Source organism: Paramacrobiotus metropolitanus, unplaced genomic scaffold (genome assembly GCF_019649055.1).
Source record: "Paramacrobiotus metropolitanus isolate TYO unplaced genomic scaffold, Prichtersi_v1.0 Parri_scaffold0000217, whole genome shotgun sequence".
In the NCBI taxonomy this organism is placed as follows: Eukaryota; Metazoa; Tardigrada; class Eutardigrada; order Parachela; family Macrobiotidae; genus Paramacrobiotus; species Paramacrobiotus metropolitanus.
In genome coordinates, this window is record NW_026570437.1 from 13,066 (window position 1) to 24,522 (window position 11,457).

The 11,457-nt window shown below is 46.2% G+C and overlaps 2 protein-coding genes across 2 annotated transcripts; both read right to left on the reverse strand.

Annotated features, from left to right (window-relative positions):
• Positions 1-2,324: 2,324 nt before the first annotated feature.
• LOC129601179 (uncharacterized) lies at positions 2,325-6,138 on the reverse strand. Its single transcript, XM_055499919.1, has 4 exons — positions 5,238-6,138; positions 4,618-4,711; positions 3,402-4,226; positions 2,325-2,816 (listed from the first exon to the last, which is right to left on the reverse strand). The coding sequence occupies exons 1-4, from the start codon at positions 6,136-6,138 to the stop codon at positions 2,693-2,695; spliced, it is 1,944 nt and encodes a 647-aa protein (XP_055355894.1). The 3' UTR covers positions 2,325-2,692.
• A 2,905-nt stretch (positions 6,139-9,043) lies between these two features.
• On the reverse strand, positions 9,044-11,456 carry LOC129601178 (CD2 antigen cytoplasmic tail-binding protein 2 homolog). The gene is made up of 3 exons (XM_055499918.1): positions 10,792-11,456; positions 9,705-10,322; positions 9,044-9,457 (listed from the first exon to the last, which is right to left on the reverse strand). Exons 1-3 carry the CDS (start codon positions 11,012-11,014, stop codon positions 9,252-9,254), a joined length of 1,047 nt encoding a protein of 348 aa, XP_055355893.1. The 5' UTR covers positions 11,015-11,456; the 3' UTR covers positions 9,044-9,251.
• Position 11,457: the final 1 nt, after the last annotated feature.

Genomic DNA, 11,457 nt, shown 5'->3' on the forward strand with positions numbered 1-11,457 from the left:
TAAATTGTACTGTGTCGATTTTGCCTCAGGAAATGAAATGTCTGTTTATTTGCGTAAATACGGTGTGGTGTTATGGTTTTGGTGTACGGTTAACCGCTGATCAAAGTTCAAGTTCAAGAGCGACCGAAAGATATCATCGACTGAACCGCATTTATTATAAAATGAGTCAGAGAATTTAAAATCCAAAACATTTATAAAATGAAAATTCGGTTCAATCCGGTTTTCCCTAAAAGCGTTCCAAAAATAAAATTCAGATTATTCCGCTATATTACCTGTATTTCTTCTAACCGTATAAAGTATAACTATTACTTGCATATTATTATTTGCTATTTCATGAATGTGTTTCGAAAATTTTAAAATGCAAAAACAGCTGCTTTATCGTACTGCTGGTTGACTGGCTTTTCTGCTTTTCTTATATTAGTTATGGACTGCGGACAGTCCTTTTCATGGAGAGAAGTGTTACATGTACTTTGTCCTGATGCTCGGCTCGCTACTTTTCCCTTGCCCAATGCCTGAATCACTTAGTATGTGCCGATTCTCATGAAATGCGCTTTCTGATTGTTAAGGGCGATATGCCCGTACATGCTGTTATCTGATATACCGTTCCACTTGTTGCTCTTTTATACCGATGTTTTTGTGCTTTTCCGACAGTTGCCTCGGATTACAGTCCGATTTCCTTCAATAACAATTCCTGACTCGCAATTGCCGTCTCGTTCGTTGCCGTTTATGCACATTTCCGTAAAACACCACATATTAGACTACGAAACCGGCCGGTCTTACACCGCCGTGACCTTTTCCGTTTATTTCGCTCTGCCATAAATTATGTAACATATTACCATGCGCCTTTTGGTATATCAAACCTTTTATGGTATATCTGGTAATAAATCGTACCATTTCACACCTGCCGGATATACCACTGGTAAGTGGTATATCAGCCGTACCACAATACCAGTTACCATTTGGTATCCACAACCCTACACTAACCCAATTGGAAGGCGTCTTCACTAAGAATCCTAGGAGCAGACGCTAGCTTCGATTGCTGCGCAGTGAGACATTCCGCACACGCTTCCTTCAGACCGTCTTCAGTCCAGAACATACTGTGTCCGACAGCGGCGTCGCGGTGCATTTCGGCGCAGACGAACGTCACCGTCCCCGTGTCCACCCGCGCAAACACCCGACAGCCCACATCAAACCAGTACATTGTGGCGGACGCCGGGGATAAGTGCATGGGACAGTGGAAATTCGAGTCCCCCGATCCAATAGCATAAGACCGGGTGAAACGGCAGTCCGCGTCACACTCGGTGTCATCCGGACCCAACGTGATGCGACACGCCCGTCCCACAAATTTCGGCAACAACGCCACATCTCGCAATGACTCCGCTTGCTTGAAGGCGACGACGTGCTTTCGGTAGACGAATTTCGTCCCGCTTTCGGCAAAACTGGGTTTCTTGGGGGTCGGCAGTTTCGCGACGATCTGACACGTATCGACGATGCAGACAGGATTAGCGTCATCTAAGCGGACACCATTGAACATATTGTCACACAGTCCGCGAGTGATTTTCCCCGGCCGGAAGACCATCGGGCCTCCGTGGCTGTCCCGCAGTGCCACTTGGACGGATCGGCCCCGATAGGAAGGTCCCGTCTGACGGAGGAAATTGTGCGGCCAGAGAAGTCGGGAAGGGATCCACTCGGGGCGGTCGGTTGTCGAGTCGAAGTCAACGAAGAAGCGATCGCCGTTAATATCTTGCACGTAGCCCAACCACCATTGACCGGTGTTGCGCCGCACCAGCACCGTGTTCCCGAAGTTCACTTCGCGGGCGTTGGCGTGAAATTGCCGAAAGTATAACGGCGACGCATACATGATGTGAGATCATAGACGGGGATAATCGAAGCGACGTTATCACGCTACCTTGTAGCATAATTATGTAATTGTCTAGTACCTGAACAACATGTCTCAACAGTTTCTTGAAGAAATCAATGCACAAAGAACGATGCTGGTACGGTTGTGTGTTATACATATGTTAGCACCCGTTCGACTGTGCCGCTGCAAACGGTAAAGCTGGAAACTTGAGATGCTCATGTCAGGCCGTTTAACTCCATGTGCTCGTCTGCATGCGCACGTTAGTCGAAGGTGCCGGTTGTTGATTCATACAGTCATGTCAACACAGAAGTTGCGATGCCGGTTTAGGCTAAGTGTGGAAATACGAGGTGCGGTACAGCAGAATCGATTAAAATATTATTATTCTATCCACCAAAGGAACAGCAAAAGGGCAAAAATGCTGCTAGTACAGTAATTGTTCTGGCACCAAACTACTGTTATTTTGCACTGAAACACATGCATGCATTCAAGTTCAAGGTAGCGGTAGAAAATTACTAAATGCAGTATCGTTCGCTCAGGCATAAGAAATTCTAAGCACAAATACGCACACACTAAAACAACGTCGATTCTTATACGGCAGTAAATTGTCTTCTGCTGAGTTCTGGTGCAAAAAACAACCGCAGAAGACACAATACCCCGATACATTGCTTTCTTGTATTATATTTTTCTAAGGTTTCTAACGGTCCATAACTCGAGGTAAAATGAATCTAAACCAACAGATATGATACACTAAGTAGTGATAATTTTTGGAGCCTAAAGAATATGTGGCATGCATGCTGGTTTTATCGGTGGCATGCAGTCTTTTTTGCTTGATCAGTCTTTGAAGTATTCGTCCAGAATGTGCATGGCTAAGCGACTGAGCATAGCCACATTCAATTGTCTCAAATCAGCATTATCCCACGACTGAGGACTGCCATCTGGGCCAATACTGCTGAACCTGCGGTTAAAAGCAAGACCATGGCATTGCAACATCAATCGAACAAAGCGAAGCGATTTGTGTAATGGGTACAATTCCCGATCAGGATAGCATTGAGGAAGTGTTTCTGTTATAAATGTTTCCTAGTACTAAGTTTGTACATATGACATGATACTTATCCTTATTAAAGGTACAGAGCAACAAAGCGAAGCGAAGGTTCTCCGTGTTCACTTGTTTGGCCGTTAATATCAACGAAATAGCTTTAAGAACCATACGTACAAGCTAATCCGGTAATTCTGTCGTAAAGTTACAGCTACCGCGACTACTTCGTATGTCTATAGGACGGCCTAAATGCGCTCCCGTAGTTCAACTGTCAATTACGGTACCGACCGTTTTTAAGCCACCTTCCGCCAGACAATTACTATTACTGCACTCTTATGATCTGGCGCGCACCAAACCACCAGTCAGCCAACCGCATGCTACGTGTTTACGCAGTGTGAGGTGGCGCGCCGTAGTACGGTGCCTGGCGTAACACGTTTGATTTATTTCGCTGTATTATCCGCCAGACATAATCGGATAAGCTTGTGCAAATCCGACATTACTTACAGGTTGAGAAACATGCGAATCCCGGTCCACTGGTTGGGATAGGCCAGCGTCTGCACCCAGCGTGCCAACACCCCCGTGACCTTTTCGATCATCTGCTGCCTAACGGCCGGACAGTGGTCATTAACCGACGCGATGAAACGCCGACACTGTTCCGCGGCATTCTCCGTGCAGTGGAAACGCAGGAAGGGAATGCTGATGGGCAGATGTGCGCCGCGTTCATACTCGCCCTCCTCCGCCCGGTGCCCATCCTCCAACCATGTCCGGTCACCGGCACCGTAACAGAACAGCTTATCCAGTAGGGACCTATGCCAACCCGTTGGAAGAGCGGCGGTGTAGTTAACGAGCAGCAGCTGCCGACACGCCCCCATCCACTGGCGCAATGCCCGGCACTCGTACTGGTCAGTCTCCTCTCCCACGGGTCCGATATCCAACAGCACCACGTTCAGCTCCGGACGATCACCGCTGTTTTGCATGATGATCAGCGGGACACGATGATTTTGGGCTTTGAGGGAATGGCGGATAAGCTGCATTCGGTCGAAAAACTCGTGCCTCCTAATACAATGAGCCTGTCCGGCTGCGTCCCGCCCATCTGGTTTCTTAGTTGGATCGAAACAGCCCGCCGTGTCCACTAACGCCAGGATCGGTGTCAATACGGTCAAGCTGCGGTCCAGCTTCGTCACGAGTTGGTAAGTTTGATAATGGCATTCGACGTTGAATTCTTCATCCACGGGCTTTTCCGCGAGTAGCCATGAGATATCGAGAACGCGGAGGCGCTCTCTGGCCATGGCGTAATCTTCCAAGAGAAGTCTCCACATAGTGCACACTCTGAATTAAAGGACAAGTCTCATATTTTCTTATGTTTCCTTATGTTTCCTTATTGCAGGCAGTTACCGGATCGGATCATTTGGTCATTTGCTACAGATGCAGTTTGTAAATGCAATAAGGTGGTATTACAAAACAATTTTGTGAGTGCACGAATGTTCGCACGAAAGTTCGCTTGTGCTTGTGTTGCGCGGCATATCTGGGCCAGCGGATGTTACGCGCGTAAGCGGTTTCCAAAACAATGTATACAAATCATTTAGCTTTATTAGAATGACGTCAAGTAATTACAAAAAAGTTATTCGGAGTGCGCGAAAGCGAAAGTTTTAGTGTACAGCAACATATATGTATCCCATTTCTGATAGAATTTTCCTTAATAAAAAAAATGACGGCTCACCGATCTAGTCGCTGTTGAGTAAACATATCGCCTTGAAGAAGTATGTCTGCCAGAATCGTATATGGAAGCTCATTGATATGGGCTTCTTCTTCGTCTGCAAATAATTCGGTTATCATCCGCGTTTTACTGATACGTTGGTTATAAGCCTCGTTATCCGATCTTCCTTCTTAAGGCAGGTGTGTGTACATGCACGCAAACTTTCCGTGTTGCGTACTCCCAACCAAGTTTTTTGTCGTTTTATGATATTTTGTAGCCAAAATGATTTGCATACACTGGCATGGTAACTGATTGCCCGAACCAGCGTTCTACAATTTTTTTCAAGTTTTAAAACTTCATAATTTTTGGAATTCGCTTTGAAATTTCAGAAACATTGTGGAAACCAGGTTCGGTGTAAAAACAAACTTCATACCAATGTGCGCTTTCGTGCAAGATGTAAAAGAGATCGGTCCATAATGAGACTTTTGGTACGGACCTCTGAATACGTTTGCCTTTTCTGGAATTTTCTGACAGGCATAACATCCCAACCGCATGTTGCGCGCGAACGCCGAAGTATCCGTGCAAACCGGTGCAAGCACACAAGTTTAGGTAGTGGTACATATGTACCGAGTGTAATCACTAACCAGATTGGAAGTTGTCCATTGCGCCATGCTCACTGCTAATACTGGGCGATAGGCGTGGCTGCTGCGCTGCCACGCAGTCCTGACAGGCCTCCCGCAGGGCCTCCTCGGTCCAGAACATACTCCTTCCGGCGGCATTCCCGTGCACTTCGGCGCACACAAAGGTCACGGTCCCCGTGTCCACCCGCGCGAACATCCGGCAGCCCACATTGAAGGTATAGATCGCCCGGATATCGTGGGGCATCGAGGGTAAATGCAGTCCGGTACAGTGGAATGTCGATTCCCCCGAGCCCACCGCAAACGACCGGGCGAACTGGCAGCTGGCGTCGCACACGGTGTCCCCCGCACCCAGCGTGATCCGGCACGTCCGCCCCGCGAATTTCGGCAACAACGCCACATCCCGCAATAACCCCGCCTGCTCGAAATTCACCACGTGCTTGCGGTAGACGAACGTCGTATTCCCGCTGGCGAAGCTCCGCTTACTGTGGCGCGGCGGGAGGGTGCTGACGAACTGGCACTGGTCGACGATGAGGGCGGGGGAGGTCGGGTCCCCGCCCTCGAGGCGGACGCCGTGGAAGAGGTCCGCCACTTCGTGGGTGATGGTCCCGGGGCGGAAGACCATCGGTAACTCGGGGGTTTCCCGGACTGCCACGTGGATGGAAAGGCCGCGCGGGCAAGGGACCGCCCGCGGGAGGAGAGGGTGTGGCCAGACGTGACGGGAGGGGATCCATCTGCGGCGCAGGCTGCTGGCGTCGAAGTCAATGAGGAAGCGGTCGCCGTCAAGGTCCTGCACGTAGCCCAACCACCAGTGGCGGTTGTTGCGCCGCACCAGCACCGTGTTGGTGTAGTTCACCGTGCGGGCGTCCGTGTGGAGTTGGCGAAAGTACAGCGGTGACGCGTACATGGTGATGGGGTTGGTCGTATGATTTTTATTGAATAGTCAAGCCGTGCAACGTCCACGAAAAACATGGACTCCGTAATTTGTCTAAAATGACGGCTAAAACTAGAGTATTCACGAGACTTCGTGAATTATCAGTATGTTTATAAATATTATACTCGTTCACGTAAGCAAAAGATATGATACGTGATATGCTAATATGAGGGTGAACCGAAAGTTCAAAACAGCCAACAAACAAGAAGTGAAATTGTTTCCGTCGTGCGCATACACTGAAGTTATAGCCGAATCAAGGGAGCGTAACAAAATACATGGCACACGATCCTAACAACATCATTCCACGGAATCGGATGTACAGTGCTTACTACAATTGACTATCGAGGTCGAACTCGATGACGGCTGTCATCGGTGATCGGCCAAGCTTTGCAATATTTGCATTTTTATAAGAAATAGGTAGTAGGTAATACATACTACATAATACGATTGCAGAATTTACCATTTTCCGTTGGCTGCACACAGATGCAGACTTAACACTATGAAAAGAGGAAGACTAGTCTTCGCATAGGAATAGTGTTAACGGCTTGTTTTGGGTTTGTCTATGGAGATTTGTAACCAAAATGTTACACGCCTTTGATCCCATTTTAGGGGAGTGGTTTAGTACTTTCCGAAGGGCAAAACCCTGCAGAGTGCAGTGAGCTATGCATACATAAAGATACTGTATACCAGACCTGGGCAGTTATAGAAAATTGGCCCACAGTAATAGTTAAGAGTTACAGGAGCTTTCGAGTTACGCTAAGAGTTAAGTTATTTATGCAGGAAAACCGAGTTTCGAGTTACACCGCGAGTTAAGCTACCATATACAATATATAGTATTTTTATGAGAGTTGAGTTAGAGTTAAGTTTTCTTCTGGGCAAGTTACGCTAAAGAGTTAAGTTATAACTCAATAACTCAAAAATAACTCGCGTTAAGTTAAATAGTTAAAATTAACTGCCCAGGTCTGCTGTATACGTTATACACACAAAGACTAAGTATATACGGCTTGTGTTCGAACGGTTAACACCTTATAAGAGCCTAGTTTAGCATTGCTGGCAGTGAAACTGTGCAACCATCTAAAGTTGTTGGTTTAGTTACTTAAGTAAGCCGCTGGCCGCTGGTTGTGTTCCAGACTCTATCGACTTGATCGCTAGCTTTGAGTGCTATCAACTCACTCAATTTTGCTGAATCTCCCAAGCATGGACTTTGTAAGGATATTAGCTTAGCAATTACATTCAACGCAAAAGCCCTATATATATGCTCAAAGATACAGGATCAGAAATTCAGCAAATTTTCTAATATAGAATATGCCTTTTAATTTGCAACCGGTCAAGGCAAAATTCTAATTGCTGCTTCCCGAGCACCGGAGAAACTTCAGGCGGCGGCTATGGAGTAAAACGTACAAAATCGATTTTGCATTCTTATCACTTACTCAAAGTGAACTTATAATGTTTTATAAGCGTGTTTCCACATGTAATGAAATTTCTTGACAGCGATAAAAATTGTCACAGAAAGCAGCTTGTTCTCCTAAAATTATTGAAGTTGGTTTGGTTTATACAATAATTGATCGAGACGCAAGAGTTGGAATTATCATGCAAGTCCGAAGGAAACAACCAGTCGTCAGAAACTGCATTAAACCGTCGCCTGTTTGCGGCTGCACCAGTTACAGTGCGGCTATTAACGGGTTTTTCCAAAATATCAAATTTTCCAAATTTAGTTCAATCCACGCCCACCTAAGGAGCTAATTTCAGGGAGGTAATGGGTGCCAGAATGAGCACATTTTCATTCCAGCAGCACGCTGCTGGAATGAATATCTTCAAAAATTTGTAACTTCGTTATTTTCCGTGCTAAATTTTTTTGTATGCGCTTAAAAATATAAAATGATGCATGCTATTAGGTAGTACTAGTATAACTGATCTTCTGGTTTCGTCGTACATTGTATAGTACTTAACCACCCTCCAAAATTGTTGCGATCATGTGCGTGTCACAATTTGGTTACAGACTCCCGTGCAGCGTTCAGTAACAAGCCGTATATAGACTATGTATTCTCGAGATATACCACAGCCGACGGAACTATTTCCGCGAGGAAATGCCACGAAGTGTTTTTCAGTGTGTCATTGACTTGCTCTTGTTCATTTAACTGCACGTGCTCTCAAACGCATGCGATGAAGCGGGCATCCGCTGATCCGCGCTATGCAGCATTGCGGTGCCGGTGACGTAGCCCACGCTAATCAATAATCAATGTCTATATCATACAGTACTTGATATACAACTCGGCACTCGTACCAAGTAGCCGATGCTGCGACGCCGGCTATTTCCGGTTTTAGTGACCAACAAATGACATGACTGTGAGAGACAATGCTCTCGGCATTCTCCATTAGTTAGGAATAAAATCACAATTTCAAATGTTCCCATTAATGGGAACATTTCAAATTGTGATAATATTTCAAGCTTCAAATCAGATCATTTTGAGATGTAACCGGCTTCCAGCATTGTAGTACAGTACTATAAAATAAAAAATGTATTTGAACCCGTTTTGACGATCTGAAATGAAAACCCCATTTCAAATTAGTATGGGTCAATTTTTAATAATAAACCAGGATTGAAGCATTTGCAGCGGCCTGAAATTCTAGATCTATAACTCTTAACCTAGAAATAATTTTTGTTGGAGAAGAATCAAATAAAACCGGAATACTAATTTAGTAAACGAAAAATAACAGTGTATCCAATAAATATAATTTTTTTCCATGAATTTCTTGGTTTCTATCCATAGCAGTCATTCGGCAAATAAAATGTTAAAAATTCAATTTTTAATTTCAAAATTCATTTGAAGAACGCCGCAAAACTGTTTAATACTCTATAGTCTACGGTACCATAAGAGAACAGTGTTATTGCTGCTAGCGCCCGGTGTGGCGCTGGCACGTAAAATAACTGTCTTATTCATCGTTGTGTATTTTGCGGACACTGGCGCTGATTTTGCTAAGAAAACACAATCCCACATACATGAAGCCGCCGAATTCTAGGTTTACACAGCAGAAGCACAGCAGGCAGAACGAAGTATAAAGGAAGCCGTAGAAAAGCGAGTACATCACATGTACAGCTCGAAGTCGACGCGCTTGGAGGAGTAGAAGGGTGCGTCGACGGCGCCGGCCTTGCGGACGAAGACGGCGTCCTTGAAGAAGCCCTGCTGCTGCCAGGCCTGCATCTGCTCGCTGGAGTACGGCCCGTGCGTCGGTGCCGCGTCGCTGTTCTCCCATTTGTACTCCCACAGCGTCCCGCTGTCCTCCTCTTCATCTAAAAAACACAGCACAACGAAGTTAATAAACCGACTCTCAAACAATAAACGAGCTGCAAACCAATTCCTAGGATCAAAATCTCAAACGGATAAAACTGTAAAGAGACAAAAAAAATTTACAAACTGAATTTTTACAAACCAAAAAGCTGGAAAACTTTTCTCACAATCGCAATCAAAAGCCAAATTATTAAAGTAAAGTTAAAGAAATTATTTAAATAAATTGTACAAAAAATTCCTGATTCTTACCGCTTTCCGCCGTAGCCAGCGGCGCACTCCCCGTCCCGGACGTGCCCACCTTCCCGGCATCAAACGCCTCCCCGAACATATCCAGCTCCTCGTCCACCCGCATCCCCGCCATCTTCTTCTCGGCCTTCTCCAGCTTGAACTTGACCGCCTCGTACGTGTCCTGGTACACCTCCAGATTCCCCTTGCCCAGCAGCTGATCGGCCGCCGCCGTCAGCGCCTCCAGCTCCCCGCGCAGCGCCTCACTGCCCTCCTTCCGCGCCGCCTTCCCATAGCGCTTCGTCGTCTTCAGCCCGTCGCCGAGGCGGCGCAGCGCCTTGGCCACGCTCTCCCCGGGCCGGAGGTGGGTCAGGAGGGTCTGGTACAGCTGGGTGTCGGAGGGGGCGGGCCCAGCGGCGGCCTCCTGCGCGGCCAGCTCGGCCTGTTTGCGCTGCATGAGCGCCTCGTAGTCCTCGTCGGTGTAGGCGTCCAGATTGTCCAGCCAGGCGTCGTTGATCTCCTTGGATTTGCTGAAGTGGAAGTTGCCTTCCGTGTCGAATTCGCCCTCTTCTAATTCCTCCTGGACGTTGAAGGGCGTGATGCGGATGCCTTCCTGCACCTTCATGCTGCCTTCTTCTTGTCCTACACAATTATTTCCATTTCATCGGATTTCTTATTGACCGCGTTAAACTGGTTTTGGTAATTTTGCAATTTTCGCTTCATTAATTTTAGATCACGTATTTTCAGATTTTTATCTCCTGATTTCCATTTCTACTAGTCAACAATTAATTTTTTTGTATTCATTTTTGTTTTTTTTTCGATGCGTATTTATCAGTATTATTATCGTAGTATTTATTAATTATTGTCTGTTAATTTCTTTGAATTTGCTACGATTTTTATAAATTATTTATTCAGAAAAATAGCGTACAAACACAAATATGTAAGTAAATATTTCTGTAAATTATTCTGCGAATTTTTATTACTTATTTGACATCGGCTGAGATATGAAAAGCATCCTAAAGAAAGAGACAAAAACTGGAAATTGCGACGAAATATGCTGCTTGTTCGAAAATCGTCACAAATCGGTGGATCATTCGTCCAGTACGCGTACCTTCGATATCGTCATCGTGGAGGACCGCATAATCCGTCGGCGGGGGTTTCTCTGCGGGGGCCGTCCCCAGATTGTCCATATCGGCGTCCTCCTCGTCGCTGTCCAACGTGTGGTTCTCCTTGAACGTCCGCTGGCGCTTCCCGCGACTACTCCCCGCCTCCGCGTCCCGCTGGTCCGCTGTGCGCTTCTGACTGCCGCCAGCACCCGCCGTGATGAGCGGCATAATCACTCCCGATCAACCACTCCTCCAGTTAATCCAAAAGAACAGCGCAAACGAAGACTCAAGGCAGAGCTTCACGTGCTGACAAAACGCGTTCAAACACGAATTACGACACACACGATAAACCGTGATCAACGACCTGCAACGCTTTCTGCTTAGATAAAAACGACAACAACACGATGATCATAATGTTCACGTTCGAAAATAAAATCTACTTCCAATTTAAAAAAAAGCAAACAGGAAAAGTATGGAAGAAAACTTAGAAAAGTAGAAAACGTCTGGTTGGAATTTCGAATTTTCAACCAGGTTTTTATTTTGTTTACGGTCGGAGACTCGGAACGATGCACGGCCGCATGGTGCGTCAAACGCTCATGCACGTATGCGCGCCCGCACCATGCACGCTTGCACCGACCTGCTGACTGCAGCTTGTACGGAAGCGGAAATAA